The sequence below is a fragment of the Metopolophium dirhodum genome, chromosome 9 (genome assembly GCF_019925205.1).
Source record: "Metopolophium dirhodum isolate CAU chromosome 9, ASM1992520v1, whole genome shotgun sequence".
NCBI lineage: Eukaryota > Metazoa > Arthropoda > Insecta > Hemiptera > Aphididae > Metopolophium > Metopolophium dirhodum.
This window is the reverse complement of record NC_083568.1, coordinates 4974356-4995281: the sequence shown is the minus strand read 5'-3', so window position 1 is coordinate 4995281 and position 20926 is coordinate 4974356. Positions and strand designations below refer to the sequence as shown.

Genomic DNA, 20926 nt, shown 5'->3' with positions numbered 1-20926 from the left:
CCTATGAAATATTCTCCATTTATTAGACATAATACCAAAAGCACACTCAATAAATCGACGAGCTCTTGAAAGCCTATAGTTAAACACTCTTTTCTTTAGTGGTAAATTTTTTCCGGCATATGGACGCATTACATTATGACTTAAACCAAACGCTTCATCTCCCACAATAACGTAAGGCAGTTTATAGTCACTCGCTCCTGGAAGTACTGAATCTTCGGGAATGGACAGTTCTTTTTTAATCATTTTTTTGTAAAAATTTGAGTTTTTAAAAATTGACGAATCGCTATTTTTTCCGTAGTCTCCGATATCTACGGCGATAAAACAATAATTTGCGTCACAAACAGCTAAGAGAACAATCGAAAAAAAATGTTTATAGTTGTAGTATAATGAGCCGCTATGTGCTGGTTTGACTACCCTGATGTGTTTTCCATCAATCGCGCCAATACAGTTAGGAAAATTTGTAATGCTACAATAGAGTTCTGCAATTTCCACCCATTTTTCTTCCGTTGGCTCTGGCATATATGCATTTTTTAAATTATCCCAAATTGCAACACAAGTCTCTTGTATGATATTACTCAATGTAGATACTCCAATTCTGTAATCGTAATGAAGTTCTGTTAATGTACATCCTGACGCGAGATATCTGGAAATAAAGAATATTCGACAAATAACAAAAAATGTCTTAAGACACTTCTACTAAATTTATTATTATTTTATTTATATAATTCAATAAAAATAATTAACTTACAAATAAAATATAAATTATGAAATGTTTTACACTGTAGTGCAAGAGTTACAAAGAAAATGGAAGAGTTTGAGGAATTCATTTTCTAGAGAACAGGCTAAAAGAAAGAATTTGAAATCTGGGTCAGGAGGAAGTACATGGAAAACATATGTTTATTATAATCAATTATCGTTTCTTTCTTCTTGTGCAGCAAATAAACTGACAACTTCAAATTTAAGTTCATCACATGATTCTCCAGATGAAAATGAAAATGACATTGAAGAAGTTAATAGCGACTTGAATGAAACTACTGGAGAAGTTTTAGAAAATGTTTTACGTCACAAGCCCGTCAAAAAGCAAAAAACTGTTGAAAATGAATATGAAAATGAATTTTTCAACTCTGTAACGAAAAGTTTACAAGAAAGGGAACGCAGAGAAAAAGTATACATGGAAGATCCAGATCGCTTGTTTATGTTGTCACTTGTTGATGACCTTAAGCAAGTACCTGCCCATTTAAAAATGTCAGTAAAATCGAATATTATGCAAGCTATATCTAATGGATTGCAGATGCAAAAACCTCCAGCTATGACGGCGAATTTTGATCCATATTGTCAACTTAATAAGCAGTACAGTATCCCCATGTCACCCTTAATTCATCATACACAATATAATAATCAATATCACCGACCACAATCCAACTTTCAACAACCATTAGTGATAACAGGGGAACAACAACATAGCCCTTGTTCATCTAATCTTTCTAATCACTCATCAACATCGAGGTCAACTTCTCTATCAGAATCGTCACAAAGCTACGTCTCTCCTATTGAAACATATCCTAATCAGTCATCAAATGAACCAAATTTAGTAACATATATAAATGATTACAATATTAATGATTGATACTTTCATAACATAAATAGTGTAAAAGTAGTTAAATATTAAAATTGTTTATCTATTATTATTTAAGTAATTTCTTTAATTTTTATATTTCTGGTTGATTTATAGCAAGTTGTTTTATCATTATTATTTTATTTTAATATTATTTTTACAAAGGTGTTTATTTTTTATTTTATTTTATTTCAACTGTTCTTATATTTTATACTAGTATGTTTTAGTTTCTTTTTATATAAATTTAGATGTTATATTTATCATTTTAACTCTAATAAATTTCAGTGTTACTTATTAAAGTACGTTTTATATCTTAATTATCTATATAGATAAAAAATAAACTTACCTTAATGTTACAGCTAATCGTTCTTCCGTAGTTATCGACTTGCGCATATTTGTATCCTCTTTTCGGATATCATATTTTATAGCATCGTGCAATTCAAAAAACGAATTCCTCGACATACGAAAATAATTAAAAAACTTTGAAGGGTATTGTAAGAGATCAGGAAATAAATTTTGAAAATGTCCTTTTTCATTTCTTTGGCTGACAATTGGATGTACCCACAATAGTCTTTGTTTTTTAATTTTTTTGTTTCGTTTTTTAATTATTAGGGCATAAAGCATGATTGCTGTATCTACGTCCATTTTAAAAAATTAACTAATTAAAAAATGTATACGTATTTTAGTATTTAAGTATTTTAAATAAACTAAAGAGCCAAAGAACCAAGAGCTCGCACCACGAATAGGCGTCTGGAAAACATTTTTACATTTTTACATTTTTACATTTCAACATAGTGAATCGGACACGAGTGTATGGTAAGTGTCTCGTGTGAAGCAATGTCTAATTTTTGTGTACGGTGGCAAGATTCTTGTAGCCGGCCACAAAGTGTCTCGTCTGAAAGCGCTCTTAGTCACAGTTTTTTTTTATACACGTTTAAAGTTCAAATCTTGAAAAAATACGGAAAAATCACGAAAATTTGCAAATTATTTTGAGTTAGAAATTCATAAAAAATTTTCTTTTTAAATCTAAGATTTTAAAATGTAATATAAGATTACTCATAAGTTTGTCTACCTTTATCAAAAAAAAAATGTCTAGAAGAAACTTAAATTAAATTTTTATGAGCGTCTGAAATTTATATTTATACAACATTTGATATTTACTCGATTTCTCATGTAACAATTTTCTTATTTTATTGTAATTAAAAAACGAATGACTGTAGATATTTGAAAATTTCACTGAATGTTTATATTAGCATTTTCTATACACCATAAAATGTTGAAAATATTTTGACTCTTTTTGAGCTGTTTACGGACATTGTCAGTTTTCAATTTTTTTAGTTTTTTTTTCTATAAATATCAATAAATTTTTATTTGTTGGGTAAAAAAGCGTGAAAATTTGATATAAGGCTCCTGATATATCGTTCTAATAGCAGTTGAAAAATATTAAAAATACATAGGCACAATTTTTTTTTATAAGCATTTAAAGTTCAAATTTTGACAACATTTATCAAATTTATAATTTATTAATTATTTTGTGGTTAAAAATGTATAAAATGTTTAACTTTTATGGCTAAAGATTGAAAATTTAAAACAAGGCTCCGAGTAAATAGGTTATATATAAATTACTTTATTCACAATAATATCATCAAATATACTTGGTAAAATCATAGGCTGACTGACCGTTTTCGCTCAGAATCGTTTTTCTTATACAATGATATTATATCATTGAATTCAAATTTAACACCATCCATTACAGTGACCCACTTGTAACCTACTGTACAGCAGAGCGACATCCACTTATCCACCTTTTTGTTTTATCACTTCTAAAATAAAAACAGTAAATGTACTGTATTATCAGAGATATTTGACTTTTTAAACAATACTATTGATTTTAAATACTGGAATTTATTTATTAATGGTAACACTATTAATTAAATTATTAATTAGTTATTGGCTATTTCTAACGTTATCACACAGTACACACTGCACGCTACGACCCACTATGAAGTCGTCTTTCTTATATTTGTATATTTGTACAATATATTGGTATACTTAGGATTACGATTATCTACCAATTTTGGGGGTACACCCACCCCTTAAAATAGGTGTGGCAACTAATACATGGGTTCGGCGCCATTGAATTTATTAATAATGATCGTAGGTAGGTGGTGTTATATTAAACTGCAAGAGGGATATGTTATGAAATTAAAGATATTAAGCATCAAGTTATGGAACAAATAAATATATATAATGAAAAGTTCAAAACCCGACATTTCAGTTGATCCTAACGATTTCAGATCATATATAAAATGTAATGGAATACTACACTTTGAAATTTTACATAGCATCCCTCTTGACAATAAATAAATCTATTATTTCCTAATTTGTGTTCTGTACTTGAAATAATTATTTCAGTTTTATAATAAGGTTTGTTGGGGGGGAAAAAAATTTGGTGTGTGTAAATGATAATTAATTTGGTATTAATGTAAAAACAGTAAATATTTTTGGGTAAGGCGCAAATATAGGTGGACAACGAGTGTGAAATCTCCCCGTGATTTTTGTTACGGTAAAATCATTGTGTTCAAGCGGGACATCCTCGCTTGAACGTTGTGAAATTACCGCAGTGAAAAAAAAAACATACTGTGAACATACAAATGTATAATACTACTCAAATGTATTATTTGGCCTTGGGTACTTCACGCGTGTAAAAAAAACCAAAAATCAGAAACTTTAAAAAGCTATAACTTAAAAACCAAAGATTTCAGCGAATTTGTTTTTTGCACCACCGTTCTAAACTCGTTAATACGCCTATGTAAGTTCTCAAACAAAAACAAAAACGTCCCCCAGTAGAGTAGTTTTATACCAAAAAATACGGTAAGTGATAACACGAATCTTCCTAGCTGTCGCGATTGTCTCGGCTCAAGTTTAGATTCAGATAGTTAGCTCCTCAACCTGTTCTTAATATACTTTAAAGTCGAAAAAAGGTAGGTACACCCACAGGAAGCAGGCCCACCGGGAAAATTATCGGCATCCCACCGGCCCAATCCGTGCCTGGGTAGGTATGTCAGCAACAATACGAGTTTTGGTTCGGTTAGCACTTGGCGCATCGCACCCTTTAGGTACATTTCCCCAGTCATGACACTCATAATTGTCGTAATTCGCCTCATCTATTTTGTCATGCATGGAAGTGTGTAGGGAACAAAAAACAGGTTGACCGGAGGGCGGCGGCAATTAATATAGTCGGTGCGAAAGAAAGCGCGATTATGATAGGTGGACGGGTCGAACTTCGTAAATGTTTCGGCGCCCGCCGCGATGTCTACCGATTATGGTGCACAAACAAGGGCCTAGGGGGGGGGAGCAGTAGCACAAAATCCGGCCTAGCGTTCGTTATGCTTCGCACCTATGTATATTGTATATTATTATGTAATGGACCGTTACGTTCGCAGTGCTCAGAGTTTGGCCGACATCTGGACTCCGCCAACTTCGACACCCAGCTCAACCAGCCTTGTGAGCCACTCGGTTCCTGACACTGCAGACAAAAGTTTACGCCGCCAGGTTAGCCGATCTCCTGAGGACCATCATCGCGTCATCGAACGAGTTTCGGGGTGGTTCCAGCGCCATGCATGCAGTTAGGTACTGACCGTTTTGCGTCCTCACTACCACACAAAATTGAAAACTACACAATTACGACCTCAGTGAGTCAGCGTCAATGAGTCCGTCCACGGAGGACTCAATTTTATATCGGGGAGATAATCACCTGTCAGCCGTCTATGCGAGGATCTTCAAAAATCCGATGACCCGCGATGTCGCCACCGTCGACCGTCACGTTAAGGTTAAACGGACGTTTCGCCCCCGGTAATTATTGAGATAAGACGTTTCGTCCTGGAGAGTTATTAGCCATACTCGCCATAGGACGTTTGGTCTCGAAATGAAAATACTACAAAATATACAAATACATAATCTGATAATCAATACATACCTACAATACAATTAAAAATAGTCAAGATTAAAATAAATCAAAATTATATTAAGTCAACACAAAATGTAGTAAAAATGAATAAATTAAAATTAAATACTATAATATTAAGATAAATTATATATTTATTTTTAGGTCAACTGGCTTATGTTTTTTAAATAGTATAAAATGTCATTTTCGTCATTATATTAGAATCCCGTACAATATGATTGCAATTTATTTTCCTTAAGGGGATTCCACCCGGTGATTTTCTGTCTTTGTCTAACACACGCGTGCAACATTGTATTTTAAACGTGTTTTTTGCCAAACATATGAATTGATCTAATGAAGCGATAAGCATTCTGAAAACAGATTTGAACTCGTCGTCAAGTCTACTTGAAATCGACTTTCCCACATTTTTGATATTATTCCCCAAATTCCAGAAAACGTCATATTAAAAAAGAGTATTTAAACAGTTTTGTATTTCAATTTCTAAGCTAAAATCAAAGAATCAAAATTGTGGGAAAGTCAATTTCAAGTAGACTTGACGACGAATTCAAATCTGTTTTCAGAATTCTTATCGCTTCATTAGATCATTTAATATGTTTGGCAAAGAATCCGTCTAAAATCCTATATCGCGCGTGTGTTAGACAAAAACAGAAAATCATGGTATGGAATCCCCTTAAAACTATTTTCGGTTATTATGTTATTTAATTTTGTTTTTGTACCAATGCAGTCGTATTGATTCAATAATTAATATATACAAGTTAGGATGTTTAATTCTTACAATTTTTTTAAAATTTATTGTTGAACCCTTCTGACACGTTGTTGGTAGTTGGTCCGACCATATCCTTCTTAAGTGGCATTGTAAACGTTCCACATGCGCGGTAAAAATATTGGTGGATGTCGTAGAAAGCGAGTTGTACTGTATTCCGTTGTTATGGATTTGTATGTCCATTTGATCAAAATACACCAAAATATCGTCTAATCCTTCCAATGATTTAAAAGAATTGGATAGTAGTGACATTCCTACACATTCCTACTCAAAGATTACATAAATTTATACATAAAAAAAATTATAAATTACCTTTTTTTACAATATTTGGAGGAAGAAATGCTAAGGCTGCAGGAATCATTTTTACAGCCTCTCTAAATTTCTTGTCTTGTTTATATCTAATGGCTAATCCACGTTCTTGAACTTTTCGCCAGATAGATTGGTTTAAATGGTAAAAACACAATTGTACGGATACTTCATTATTAAATACTTGCTTGATTGCCAGAACCAAAGAATGTTCGAAATCTATTGAAATTATTGAAAGTGATTCAAATTTTTCTTTTAGAGAAGTCAGTAATTCAATATGAGTTTCTTTATTAATACGCTGAAGTAAAGCGTGCACCACAGGAATAATAATATTGTCTATACTTGCGTGTAGTATATAAACTTGATAAAATTCGGAAGAGGGCAAGTAGAAAATGAAGAATACGGATTTGTAATGAAAATAAATCGATTTGGATCCATCATTGATGAATTTTCATCCAATTAAATATTCAGAATAGAATACATAAAAAAATTGGGCCTTGTAAGGTTTTATATATTTTTTGGTATTAATTTTGATAATATTTACTTATCATAAAAAAATTAAAAAAACACCCAGGCATTTTATTTTAATATTCAATTTATGATTTATAATACTACTTAACAATAACAATAATTTTTATATTACATAATGGCAATTTTTATAATTTACTAAAAATATAAAATTTAAAAAAACACCAACATATTTTTAACCTTTTGAGACAGTCCTAAGTCTGCTTATCTACGGAGCAGACCAAATTTTGCACACAATATTACAATATTACATGTATATAATAATATGTGTATAGGTAGTGAATGTCTATTATAAATTTTAAATCCTATATACGCTACTTGTATGAAATAGGAAGTAATTTGTGCTGTCAAAAACGTAAGCCGTTTGGAAAATTGCAGACCTTTTTATGAAAAACGTGAACGGAACAGGCCTACAGTCACATTAATTTGGGCGGTCTTTGAATATTTTTTAGGGATTAATATCTTAGCCATTACCAAAACTTCAAGGTCTATAAGCTTGTGCGACTGAAAAAGAAGCAAGAACTAGTAACTACTAAATTGTCCGTGAAACATCAAGTCTGCATTTATTATAAAAATTATAAATTTTTCGCTGCTTTTGAGCTGTATAAAATATTCAATTTTTTAACGAGAATTAAAATAATAATACATATAGTAATATAATATGTGATAACTCCATACAAATTACAATACATATTTTATAATCGAACAACGAATGTCGATAAATAATAATCGTTCGGCGTTGCATAATAATATATAATATTATAATATATCCCGTCTTGTTATAGTATACTGTATAGTTGTTGATGATATAACAGATAGGTAATAATAATAATATTATGTTATGCGTGTGCGGTGTGCAAAAGATTTCACGAGTCATGACACGAATACGAAACGCGTGTCCGCCGTGTTGACGAACAGTAGAATTAATAATAAATAATTATATTAATATAGTCGGTAAAGTATGGCGCAGTTCAGCAGAATGTAGTCGCGTACTACCGAGTACCGATATACCGCATCCGTTTGCGGTATGTCCGTATAATATGTATTTATTATATATTATATAATATATGTACACAAATACATCATGGTACGTGTCAGACGTGCGCGACGACGACGACGAGCGACACTATAGTCTATAATATAATGGTAATACCGTCGTCAAGGCGTCAACGGCGTCAACCGCTCACCGCGGTGGTGCCCGCCGCTCGTCATCGCGTGGGGGTCCCGTGACGTTGGCGGCACTGCGGCCACGGCGCTCGGTGTCGCACGCCTGCCCCGTGCGTCGTTGATTGTAAATAAACCGGCGGACCGCGGACGACCCCCGGCCATCCCATCCATCCGTCTCACCGATTCAGTAGCCAGCCGTCGCGTTTCCATTCGCAAACGCCAAATATGGTAGAGTGATTCAGTGATATTAGACGGGGACCTTTTTTTTTTCCCTCCGATTCACGGCCAGTTCGCCGCGCCGTTCAGCCGTTGTCCGCGCCGCTTAATATCGCCTTCTCCCCCCGCGCCGCGCTGTCGAGACGACGACGACGTTCCGGTTATCTTGTCCGTCTGTAATATTTATTTGATTTTTTTTTTTCTCCGTCAGCGCACATTTACACTATAATAATTATTATTAATTGTCGTGTGCGATTCGGCTGATCGACGATATCTCGCGAACTTTGGTACTTTTCAACAAAATAATACATTATTCCCGTCCGCTTAGCACACTCGCACCGCCGCCGCCGCCGCCGCCACACGCACACACTCGCGCGATATAATATACATATTATATATTTGGCTGGACCGTCGGAGCTCCGTGAGCAGTTTCCGAGATAACGCCGGGAAAAAATATCAAACATACAGATTATACTCGGAAGAGAAATTCCCGTTGCATGAGTCACCGAGGTGAGTGTTCGCTTAAAGCTATTTTGTCTAATTTATAATAAATTATTATAATATTTACCATCCAAGTCGAATTGAAAAATGATCTATTCGACTCGCGACGGGCACCCGGGTAGAGCGGTATTATTCTTACCCATGTGTAAATACCTACTACGGCTCCTAAGCTTTTGCCTGGGGGCGTGAGTCTTTTTACACTTGTGTTACACTGTTTTCAAATTACTCACTTTGAGTTTATCGGCGTGCCAATTTTATTTCACCACTATTAATTACCAGCTCGATAATCTGGATGTTGAGTACCAGATTGTGTCGTGCGTCGAGGGCTTGTCTGTTGCACGCCCATTTTTTGAATCCGTTTGAGTCTCGATGAGAATGTTTGTCAATGACAAAATTGTAGAGGACATCTGTCTGCATTACACAAATTTTTTTTTTCTGGCGTAAAGACGAGCATTTATTGTATGGTTAAATTAAGACATTAAACAACAAACAATTTAGATTCTAGAACTCAAGAATTATAGAAGTTCACTTTTTTTTTCAAATAAAGTCAGAGATAATCACTGGTTAATTATTATTATCGAGGGTTTATGTTTCGAACATCTGAAGAATATTCAAATTATAAAATATAGGTAGTCATTGCTAATTTGTATGCATTTATTTATATTATTTCCTAATTTATTATGTCGTGAAAATGAAAAAAATGTAAAGGTATTTCAACTACTTGGGTATCTATAACCTTATTTTTTTTAAGTATAAAATAAAGTCAGAATAATAACTATAGGTATATCTTAAATTTTAATTTTGTTCATATTAGGTAGGTACTATAAGAAAATATTAAACTTATATGTTCTTATTTTTTATTTAATGACATTTTTAATAGTAGATTTGATTCGATTCATTTAAACAAATGTTGTTGGGAAATCAAATATTACCTATCCCTGATACCAATGTATTATCTGACCACTTATTTAGTTATTTTTTAAATCAACTAAATATTATTGTGATTAAAATATTTTTGATTGCCAATTCTGTAAATGCAATTACTGTACCTATAGGTCTTCAATTCATATTATTACTGTAACATTTTAGTCTATATCAAATAATTGTAATGTTTAATTTTGTACCTGTACAATTGTAATTATCGAGCTATCATAGTTTCTACTAATAGCTAATAAAAAAAAAAAAAAAAATATTATTGTGGATATTTTTTATGTTTAGTTCTTACCTGTATTAAAAATTCAAAAAGTTCACTAGTTAATTTGAATTAGGACAAAGTTAGTAAATCAAAACTTAACCAAAAATACAATGTGAATATGTGGTACATAGCTAGGCCATTTAAACTTGCATTTTTGTATAACAGTATTCTATTCATATTCAAAGTTGTGTTCTAAACACAAAATATTTTTTGTGGGTAAAGCTTTTAAATTTGAATACAGTTTTGATTGAGATTTTGTTATTAAAGTTGTAGACATTGTGATATAAATTTAGAGAGAAAATCAAGCATCAACACATTATTATACTAATATACCTGTACTGTAGTATAAATACATTTATTTAAAAAAGCAATGATACCAATGTGTTATAATAAGCAATTTTAATTTAAGTACCCATCTTCTTATCCAATTGGACTTCTCAAGTTGTTTGATATGACTTAGACATTTAATATGTATGATAAAGTATTTACCTACATAATATGTGTTTTAGGTACATAATTGTATGCTTCTAATTTGTTGGGGGAATTTACCTATAGTAACCATGGATAGGTCCAATGAAGGTTATCAACCTTCTTGAATATGCTTTTCAGAGGTGGATTGGGAGGTAATCAGCCCACAAAAAGTATTCTACAATGATACATTTATAAGTAATATTATTAAATGTTTAGCAGCACCCCAACTCTACCACCGACTTATTGAACTCTTATGTTAAGTACATTATGTTTGTACTCCCTGGCTAATGACTCCTTTAATTTATCACTAAAATGGTGTATAGGAACTACAAAAAGCATTAATCATAATGATATTTGAGGTAAAAATATATATATACTAACTATATTTACTAATATTTTTTGTATTGCATATAAAATAATTTAAATATTGGCCTACTCTATACTATTGTATAATTTAATTTTTAATAATTTTGTTTATTTACAGATGTCTTTTAAAGTAAGAAGTAGTAAGTTTCGTCATGTTTACGGCACAGCTCTAAAACGTGAATATTGTTATGACAATATTCGAGTATCCAAATCTTCGTGGGATTCCACATTTTGTGCAGTGAATCCTAAATTTGTGGCCTGTATTGTTGAATCAGCTGGTGGAGGTGCTTTTATTGTTTTACCTCTTTCAAAGGTAAGTTATCTTAAATGATTTAATTTGACGTTTTATATATATATATATATTAAGTAGTTATCCATAAAACCTGAGGATGATGTATTTATGTTAAATTAAATATAACTGAATTACTAGTGATTAAGTATATATAAATGTGTCATAATATATGTACTCATATTATTCAAAATCATAACTTGTTTTCTTTAACCCTGCTATTACATTTTTCTTATAAAGTTACTATTCAGGCATTTTTTTTTTTTGTTATACTTCTCAAAAATCTAAGCTTTCTATTAGAATAAAAATAAATACAATTTGCTTATTAGATCGAAAGTATGCCAACAATGTTGCGAATCTTACTATTTTTGTTTGGAAAAAGTAAAAGAAAATTAGAAGTATCTGGCATAGATACTTATAGATTATTTTAGTTAGGATATTATGACAGTTATTGATATTATATATTTTTTTAACCACACATAAGAAGAAAGGATTAAATATAAAGTTTTATCTTTTAGTAACAGGATAGTTTACATTATGGATTTCATTTCATCATTAAATTAGGTACTGTTACATTAAGTATTGAAATCTAAGTAGTGAATTGGAATAATGTTTTAGTTATTTCTTTGTGAACATTATCATCGACACCTAATAATATGCAATGTAATGTGATGATTTGTATAACTATTGTAATAAAATATGATGTAGAACCTATAGTAGCTAAACAAGTAGCAATAAATGTATTAATATCATTTTTATATTGTTAGGATTTAGTTGTTGACTATCTTGTTATGATATATTATATTATGTATTATATTGTAATAATTTTGAGATATTACTTTATCTATTTCTAGAAGGAAATTATATATAGATCTACAACAAGTTTTTCCCTGTAAACAACTTTTATTCTAATGTATTAATTTGTTTTTTTATAAAATTATTCCCTCGTTAAAAAACTTAAATATTTTGGTAGGTGTTCAAAATATAGCTTCAAAATAAAAAATAATTAATATTTTTAGTGTTATTTAAAAATGTAAGATAGGTTTATATGAATTATACTTAAAATAATTGTCATAGTCGCTGACTAAAAGCTAATAAAATAAAAATGTAATTAAAAACGAATACGAATCAGGTAGGTATATATGTATTATAATTCGTAAATATTGGAAATCTAATATCAAATTGATTTTGGAAAACTTTGGCTTCAGATTTGGCAACCCTTTTTTATAAAGATTAATTCAATTTATCAATAATTATAATTTTTGTTAAATAGGTACAAACAAAATAAGATTAAAAATCATTACATTAATAAATTGTGGACTATAGGTATCTACTAAGAAATTAATTTGTGACCAGATACAGAAAAAAAAATGAGTTAAGACTCGAGATAGTACGATAACCTAGTTCATGATGGTATCATTTTTATTTACCCATATCTATTAATAAAAATTATTGCAAAAATCACAATAATAACTGTATATTATTATGTATATTAATGCTAAAAACAAAGGTCTAGCTGAGTCCAACCATATTTTTAAAACAAATATCCAATAATTGTAATTAAGAGGTTTGTATGGTGCAGTGTATTTTTTTGATTCGTTTATTTTCTGTGGTCAGCACTCGACATAACCAGGGCAACCCCACTTAGTGACGTTGTATGCCTAAAATAATTTATATATAATAACCGTTCATCGTGATTTCTATATTTAAAGTTCTCCCAGGAGGTTAAAATCATCAAAAATACATTTGAACGGTTGCCGTGTGCAAAATGCCAATTTTTCATTGCGCTCAATTTGTAATAAATTTCAATATTGATATTTTTAGTAAAGATAATTGTGTCAATTATGAGACAATAGTATTATATAATATTATTGTAATAATATGGTAGTTAATATTTATCCTATTAAAAATATTAAGTATTTTTAATTGGTTAAATTGGCACAAATTAAAGAGTTGTAAAATGTATAAAAAAATATTTAATATTATCTATATCAAACAGTAATAATAACAGTATAAATATGATATATCTTATCATATTTATACTGTTATTATAAGTTACAACTTATTAAACATAACTAAAATGGTTAAATAAACACCTATAAAATAAGTAATAAGTAATAACCGTGCGTTGTAACAATATTACGGCTATACGGTCATTTAATTTCATTCAGTACATGTTCAATGTATTTATCTTAACGGAATGACGTCATAATTAATATTCATGGTCCATACAAACATATTGCCAAGAAATAAGAATACGGATAGAATAAAAATGATGGACCCCCTACCTAGATAATGATATGAACAATACTTGCCTATGTTTTGTTATTTAAACTATTCGTTTATATTTCATTCAATGATTTCTATGACATTCTACGTAATAATAATAATAATATACCTACCTTAAATTTTGCATTTTAAAAGAATTCGTATTTGTGCAATGCAAAATATTGGCGTTTTATAATTTTATTGTTTTTAATGTTATATTGAGGCACATTATTATATGAGTCATATTATGTTCTGTGTTACATTATTTACAAATATAATTATGTACTGAGAACAAAACAAAATCATTATCATCGTACGAAATTATTTATATACAGTTGTCTATGGTACATATTTTATAAATTATAGGTACTAACTATTAGTAAATAGTGACTCACATCACTAAGATATGTGTGTTGTACGCGTAGAAAGAACTTCCCAAACAATAGTTTACAGTTTATATAATATAGTGTCCTTATAGTTGTTTTTTCGTATTATTAATTATTTCGTAATAGGTGGTTGGATACTTTATAAATCATAATTCATAGTACCATAACATCCATAACAGGTGTGTTTTTTGTTTGTTTGAGTTACATGAGTAAATGTAAATGTGCAATATTTTATCTATAACCCCATAGTGTACAGTTATAGTCGAGGTGTATACATTTTCGATTCAAAGTAAATCATAATACGTTGGTGGTTTTCTAATTGATTTTTTTTCCTTGATATTTTTTTTTTACTATAAATATACTTGATACTAACATATACTGATATATGTAATTTGAATTGTAAGAAATTGAAAACTATCAATGTTAATGATTTAGTTATAATTAAAAAATTGCAGACTTGGAAATATTTTATCAGTCAGTATACAACAGAAAATCTTCAAACAATTTGATGGATTGTTTAGTTATATTTTAATTTAGAGATTAATAAGGGCCTGTTTTACAATCATAGTTTAAACCTCGGTTACGCCTAACCCACTGATTTTACCGGCCGAATTTGGTGGTTTAACCTTAATTTAACGATTGTAATACGGGCCCTAACTCGATCGTTTTGACCAGAGTCTACGGTGGTAACTCAATATTTTAATAATATACAATCCCTAGAAAATATTTGTTGAGATTTATTTTAATTGAATTCTTAGTGTTAGGTATATTGTTTGTTTATTAATTATTAACTTTGATTTTAATTCAAGGTTATTTATGTATTTATATATTTAAAAATTGTTATCACTAATTATTTTTAGTATGGTGTAAATAGACCCCTGAACATAAATAATTTGAATATTATGGAAAATCGAGCTTCCCCAGTTTGTATTATGATTTTGAATGCGATAATTTATTACAACACCATATTTTTATTATTAGCATGATTAGGGTTTCCACTGAAAATATTTTTAATGAACCTGTCAGACGTCAGTATTCGGTGATTTTTAAATAACAATAATAATATTATGTATTATTATTAAATATTTCGTGAATAATACTATTTTGGTTCTGAAATCTGAATTCACTTAGGCCGCCGGGGCTATACACGGCGTATACCGCCGCGTTTTAAACGCCGATATAGCCCCAGCCTTAGGAAATAATAAAACAATTTAATTTAAACTTCGCTATTGTAACTAAAAATTGGTTTTAGCTTTATGGTGGATTTTAGGCTAATTATTTATAGAAGTCGCGTACTGTGCTATTTATAAGAGGAATTTTTTTAAATTTACCAATACAATGTTTTCCTAAAATTTGGCTAGTTGTATAGAACTAAATTAAATAAGTTTACTCATTCCTTAGAAAGCTTATTTCTTATGTAAAATTAAACTTACTTTATTTATAAATAAACGCCATACTTGTTGTTTTATCTGAATGGTGGAGAATGGATATCCCCACCTATACACTAAACTTTTGCCTTCATATGAGGATGATTATTTTCTTATTACACGCTTATTAATTTTAAATACAATTAGAAATGGATTTGTAAAAAACAAAATAATATTAAATAATCGAAATTAATTTTATTAATTTTCATGACTCAGGATAATATTAACTCCTTGAAAAATGCTTTTTTAGACTGGTCGATTACCCGCTGATCAACCTGTAGTTGGTGGTCATAAAGGTCCAGTGTTAGACATTTCATGGTGTCCGCATAATGATAATGTAATTGCTAGCGGTTCTGAAGATTGTGTGGTAAAGGTTTGGCAAATTCCCGACGGTGGAATTTCACGGTATGAGTACATTTTAGTTTTTTTTTTTAACCAATTTAATTTTATACTATAAATCAAATTTTTTTATTTAGAACATTAACTGAGTCAGTAGTAGATTTAATTTATCACCAAAGGAGAGTTGGTCTGGTTTTATGGCACCCAACAGCTCGAAATATTTTGTTATCTGCTGGTAATTTTTTGTTTGAATTTTTATTTATTTATTGCATTAATTAATTATTTTAATTGTAAAATCCAATATTTATACTTGTTCGGTTTATAGGATCTGATAATCAAGTAGTAATCTGGAATGTTGGTGTTGGTGAACCACTTATTCATATCGATTGCCACCCAGATATTGTATTTAGTGCTTCATGGAATTTTGATGGATCACAATTATTGACAACATGTAAAGATAAAAAGCTTAGGCTTATTAATCCTAGAAGTGGGGAAATTGAGCAGGTATACATTTTAGTTAATTAATTTGAAATATTTTTATTTATTCATTATTATTGTAGGAAGTAATATGTCATGAAGGTAGCAAAGCATCCCGAGGTATATTTTTAAAAGGCGGCCTTATATTTACAACTGGTTTTAGTAAACTTTCTGAAAGACAGTATTCATTGAGATCTCCTGAAAAACTAGACGATCCTATTGTTATGGTTGAATTAGATACAAGCAATGGAGTTATGTTTCCACTGTATGATCCTGATACTAGTATGATTTACTTGTGTGGCAAGGTAATGTGTTATTTTTAATGATGTTTTATTATTTGAGAGAAACATATAAATAAATATATATTTTTAGGGTGATAGTGTTATTCGATATTTTGAAATTACTGCGGAGCATCCATTTGTCCATTACATTAATACGTTCCAAACACCAGATCCTCAACGAGGAATTGGTATGATGCCGAAACGTGGTTGTGATGTATCCATTTGTGAAATATCAAAGTTTTATCGTTTAAATAATTCTGGACTCTGTCAAGCAATCAGCATGACTGTTCCAAGAAAGGTAACTTATTTTTTATTTTTGTAATTCTAAATTTAAAAATTGTAATTAATTTTTATATTTTTAGTCAGAGTTATTTCAAGAAGATTTATACCCGGATACTATAGGAGATATTCCTGCAATAGACGCTGAAGATTGGTTTAATGGTCAAGATGCTGAACCTATCCTGATATCGTTAAAAGATTATCATCAGCCAACACGATTGCCTACTGCTTCTGAAATGAAGGTTGCTAAAAAGCCAAATATATTAGATAAACCATCAGCGAATAAAACAGTCAAGTCCAGTTCAAACAATACAACCGCAGCACCACCTGTAGCTAAACCATCATTTATTCAGCCACAGCAATCAATTCCAGTTAGTAAAAACAATAACATTTACAATATTATTAAGTCATTTGTTATAGTTTAATAGTTGAGGAGTTAGGTTGATCGATAAAAATTATGAACAATTAAGATATTTTATGATAATGGAAAATGCAATAATTTATATACTTATTTAAAAATGTTTTTATAATGTTAATGCCAATGTTAATTGCATACACAATTGATTAATTTAATGGTTCACTAAAATGTAACGGACTTATCATAAGTCACTAATTCAGGTATTAGTGTACGTTTGGTTCATTACATTTTTAGTAATTGTTTATTCAACCAGGTATAAAAACATTATATTTTTATGTTCATTTTAAACTGAGTTTTTGTAATGTTAAATATTATTTACTTTTAGGATGATATTGTGAAAGAATTTAAAGAGGAAATTCGGAAGTTAAAAGCCATGATCGTAAAACATGAAAATCGTATTAGGGCTTTAGAAGCTCGAGCAGCTGAGGATACTACTGATACAGCCAAAGATGGGGGCGATTCTCTTGTTCTTAAAAATAATGACCAGAATGATGTGGAAACCAAAGATAATGATACGGAACACGTGGATACTAATGAAGACGATGACTAATTGTATGGTACAAACATTTTTTTTTAACAATTATAAGGAACTTTGAGATAAACTCGGTGTATTCCGGTTATATTTGCTCTATTTATGACAACATACATTATTTAATTACAAAATAACATGCTCAAAGTGGTTACAATTCTACTTTTCTCTAGTCTTCAGTGTGTGTTTTTAAAAAAATTATTATCGATATAATATATTAAGTTATGTTCCTCTTTTTCCCTCAATTTGTAATTGTCCTTTAATTTATAATGAGTTATATTATTATTTTTATTCTTTCAGCACTTTTTATTAACACACAGAGTTAATTTGTTAAATTCATATTGAATAGTTTGAATAGTTGTGCCCAACTAAAAATAATATTAATTAAATTCTGTTTGTTTGGTTGAGTTGATCAGCTACGCATAAATATAATTTTTTTTAAATCTAGATTATTGGTTTTGGAACTTTCAATTATGTGGTTATAAACAGTTATGTTAAATACAAAACAATATTAAATTTCTATCTGGATCATATAATTAAAAATGTGCTTCCAAACAAATTTAACTACTCCACGAATCTCTAGTCCTTTATTGAGCATTACAATAAATATTGGATACAATATATTATTGCAAATAAATAATTGCTGGTTTGAATACAAAAAGTGTTACATGAAACTATAACAATGTTTTGTGCTGATAGAATTTAAAATGATTTATGTAACTTTAATAATAGAGACAATTTTGACTGTAAATTATAAACATTGTTTAATTTAAAAAAAAAACCATTTATTTATAAGATAATATAACTAAGTGCTTGTATAAAACAAATTCTGAAAAATTATTGCATTAAATATGATACACTTATTAATTGTTTTTAATAAGAATTTTTTATTAAATTAATATATATTTTACATTTAACAACGAAATTTAATTATTTTGCTATAGCTTATAATACATTTGTTTATTATAAGATAGTAACCCAATTATTATTTTAGTTTTAATTCTGCCAGTAATATAATATAAAATACAATAATTAAAAAATTATTTGTATGGATATCCCGAGTATAGATTGTTCTATTGAATTTTTAAACATAATATATTTATTAAAATATCTAACATTACTCATATCTATTACCAACCATTACAGTTAGAAATCTTAATAAATAACTATTAAAATGTTTAAATATTATTTGGTAAAAAAATAAAAAAATAAACATTTACATAAAGTCATAACAATAATTTACAATATCATTGGAATGTTCTTGTATTAATTTACATTTTTTTCGTCCTATTATGCATTTAATATTTTTAATTTTATAAATTGCATTATTAATAAGTTAACATTCAGACACAATATTAATATGTGGTACAATTGTAGACTGTAGTTATTGCATACTATTATCATGGAAAGTCTTAACAAAAATTCACTTGTTATTTAAAGCATTAATACAACAATTTGTGTTGCATTTTTTTTATAATAGAGTATATACCAAATTATTAATTTTCTTTCAACAAAATGCTTTGTATTAAAAAAAAAAAAAAACAGTACAACTTTTTATGATGAACAGGGTGCTTATGCGAATTTGAATATAAATAAAATTACATATTTATAAAAAAAAAACTCAAGTGCCAATTTTATATAATTTAACTTTCATTATTTCAAATTTTGTAATAATCAGTTGTATAATACAAATGCTCAACCTGTTTTGTGATTCCCATAAATACTTCCATGAAAATGCAATTATTACTTCAGTAACTTTATCTCATATATCTTTTACCATACTGAGCATCACATTATTGTGTTAAGATAATTTCAGAGTTAATGCGATAGAAATAAAACTGTAGCTTCTGTCATTTATAATTTTTTTAATTCATATGTAAATATATTATACTTTTTAATACATTTGTTATCTATTTTTATACATTTCTGTAATACGTTTGTCATTTGAATGTATTATTATTATTATTATTATTATTATTATTATTATTACTATTTAAACTATTAGTTAATGGCTATTTAAATGTCATGCAACTTTATATACGAGTACATCTGAACAAGGATAATGCGCTTTTTTTAATCCAAATATTTTAACCATAACTTCTTCCCTTACGTCTTACCTATTGTCAACAGATTGAATTTAAAATACCTTAAGTATAGTTGAAAAGTATTGTATTTTGTTATGATAATAATATACATTGTATTTTGTACTCTTTTCTTATGTATAACATTAAACATATATTATATTATGTATATATATTATACACCTGTTTGTATAATATTAGATTAAATAATTTTGTGTGTTGATGTGTGTGATCAGATAATGAACAGAGTGTATTAAACTTTTTGAAAACAAATTGTAAAACGGATTGAATTTTCACTATTTATTTATTTGTATTGTTTTGTTGAATATATAAATATGTTCAGTGATGTGCCATTTACACACAGTAGTTGTGTATTTTTTTGATAAATGACAAATGATAATTTGTAATTAACCTATATTTATTTTATCACCTTTCACCCAGAAATGTTATTTGACGTGTAACAATCATAAAAATTATTTCTTAATATTTTCTGCTCTCATATTGTTTTACAATGTATTGGACAAGAACTTGTGTAGTTTATTAATTTAGTGATTGAAATATTCAATATTGTAAAATATTAAACGTGACTTGGCCACATTTGTCTGAGGACTGAGATTATCAACTGAATACAGTTATTATCAGTACCTAGACACTAGTCCTAATTTTATTTGGTTCAGGCATTATAATATGTTTTTATATTATTAACATCATACAATTTGACCACTTATCAACTATCAGAATACTGTTAATTAGCTTGAATAAAATCATTAAACACAATACATTTTAATAACTATGTCCAAGGGATTGTTTTAATTGATATAACTTATGGTGATCATTTATATTCATATACCTACCATATACCTATGCCTTAGTATCTAAATATATTATTTTATTTAAATATAAAATCACACAAATTAAACCCTATTTTAAAGGCCTGAAGTATATCTACCGTAAGTATATCTAGTTAATTTGTTAGTATTGAAACTTGAATGAAATGGAACAAACGCAGTTTAGTTCCCACGCGATTTTTTCAATTTTTTTTTTTTAGAATACTTCA

The 20926-nt window shown here is 29.1% G+C and overlaps 2 protein-coding genes across 2 annotated transcripts; both read left to right on the top strand.

Moving 5' to 3' along the window:
• Window positions 1-766: 766 nt before the first annotated feature.
• LOC132951878 (uncharacterized) lies at window positions 767-2233 on the top strand. Its single transcript, XM_061023902.1, has one exon. It carries the CDS (start codon window positions 770-772, stop codon window positions 1625-1627), a length of 858 nt encoding a protein of 285 aa, XP_060879885.1. The 5' UTR covers window positions 767-769; the 3' UTR covers window positions 1628-2233.
• A 6199-nt stretch (window positions 2234-8432) lies between these two features.
• On the top strand, window positions 8433-20270 carry LOC132951866 (coronin-1C). The gene is made up of 9 exons (XM_061023884.1): window positions 8433-9072; window positions 11214-11408; window positions 15716-15870; window positions 15942-16039; window positions 16130-16308; window positions 16365-16586; window positions 16654-16860; window positions 16925-17212; window positions 17585-20270. The coding sequence occupies exons 2-9, from the start codon at window positions 11214-11216 to the stop codon at window positions 17807-17809; spliced, it is 1569 nt and encodes a 522-aa protein (XP_060879867.1). The 5' UTR covers window positions 8433-9072; the 3' UTR covers window positions 17810-20270.
• Window positions 20271-20926: the final 656 nt, after the last annotated feature.

Bases quoted from the DNA above. Each gene is read 5' to 3' on its own strand.
- LOC132951878 (XM_061023902.1), top strand. From the start codon at position 770: ATGTTTTACACTGTAGTGCAAGAGTTACAAAGAAAATGGAAGAGTTTG.
- LOC132951866 (XM_061023884.1), top strand. From the start codon at position 11,214: ATGTCTTTTAAAGTAAGAAGTAGTAAGTTTCGTCATGTTTACGGCACA. The intron at 16,040-16,129 runs GTAATTTTTTGT...TTCGGTTTATAG, and splicing joins AAATATTTTGTTATCTGCTG to GATCTGATAATCAAGTAGTA. The intron at 17,213-17,584 runs GTTAGTAAAAAC...ATTTACTTTTAG, and splicing joins AGCCACAGCAATCAATTCCA to GATGATATTGTGAAAGAATT.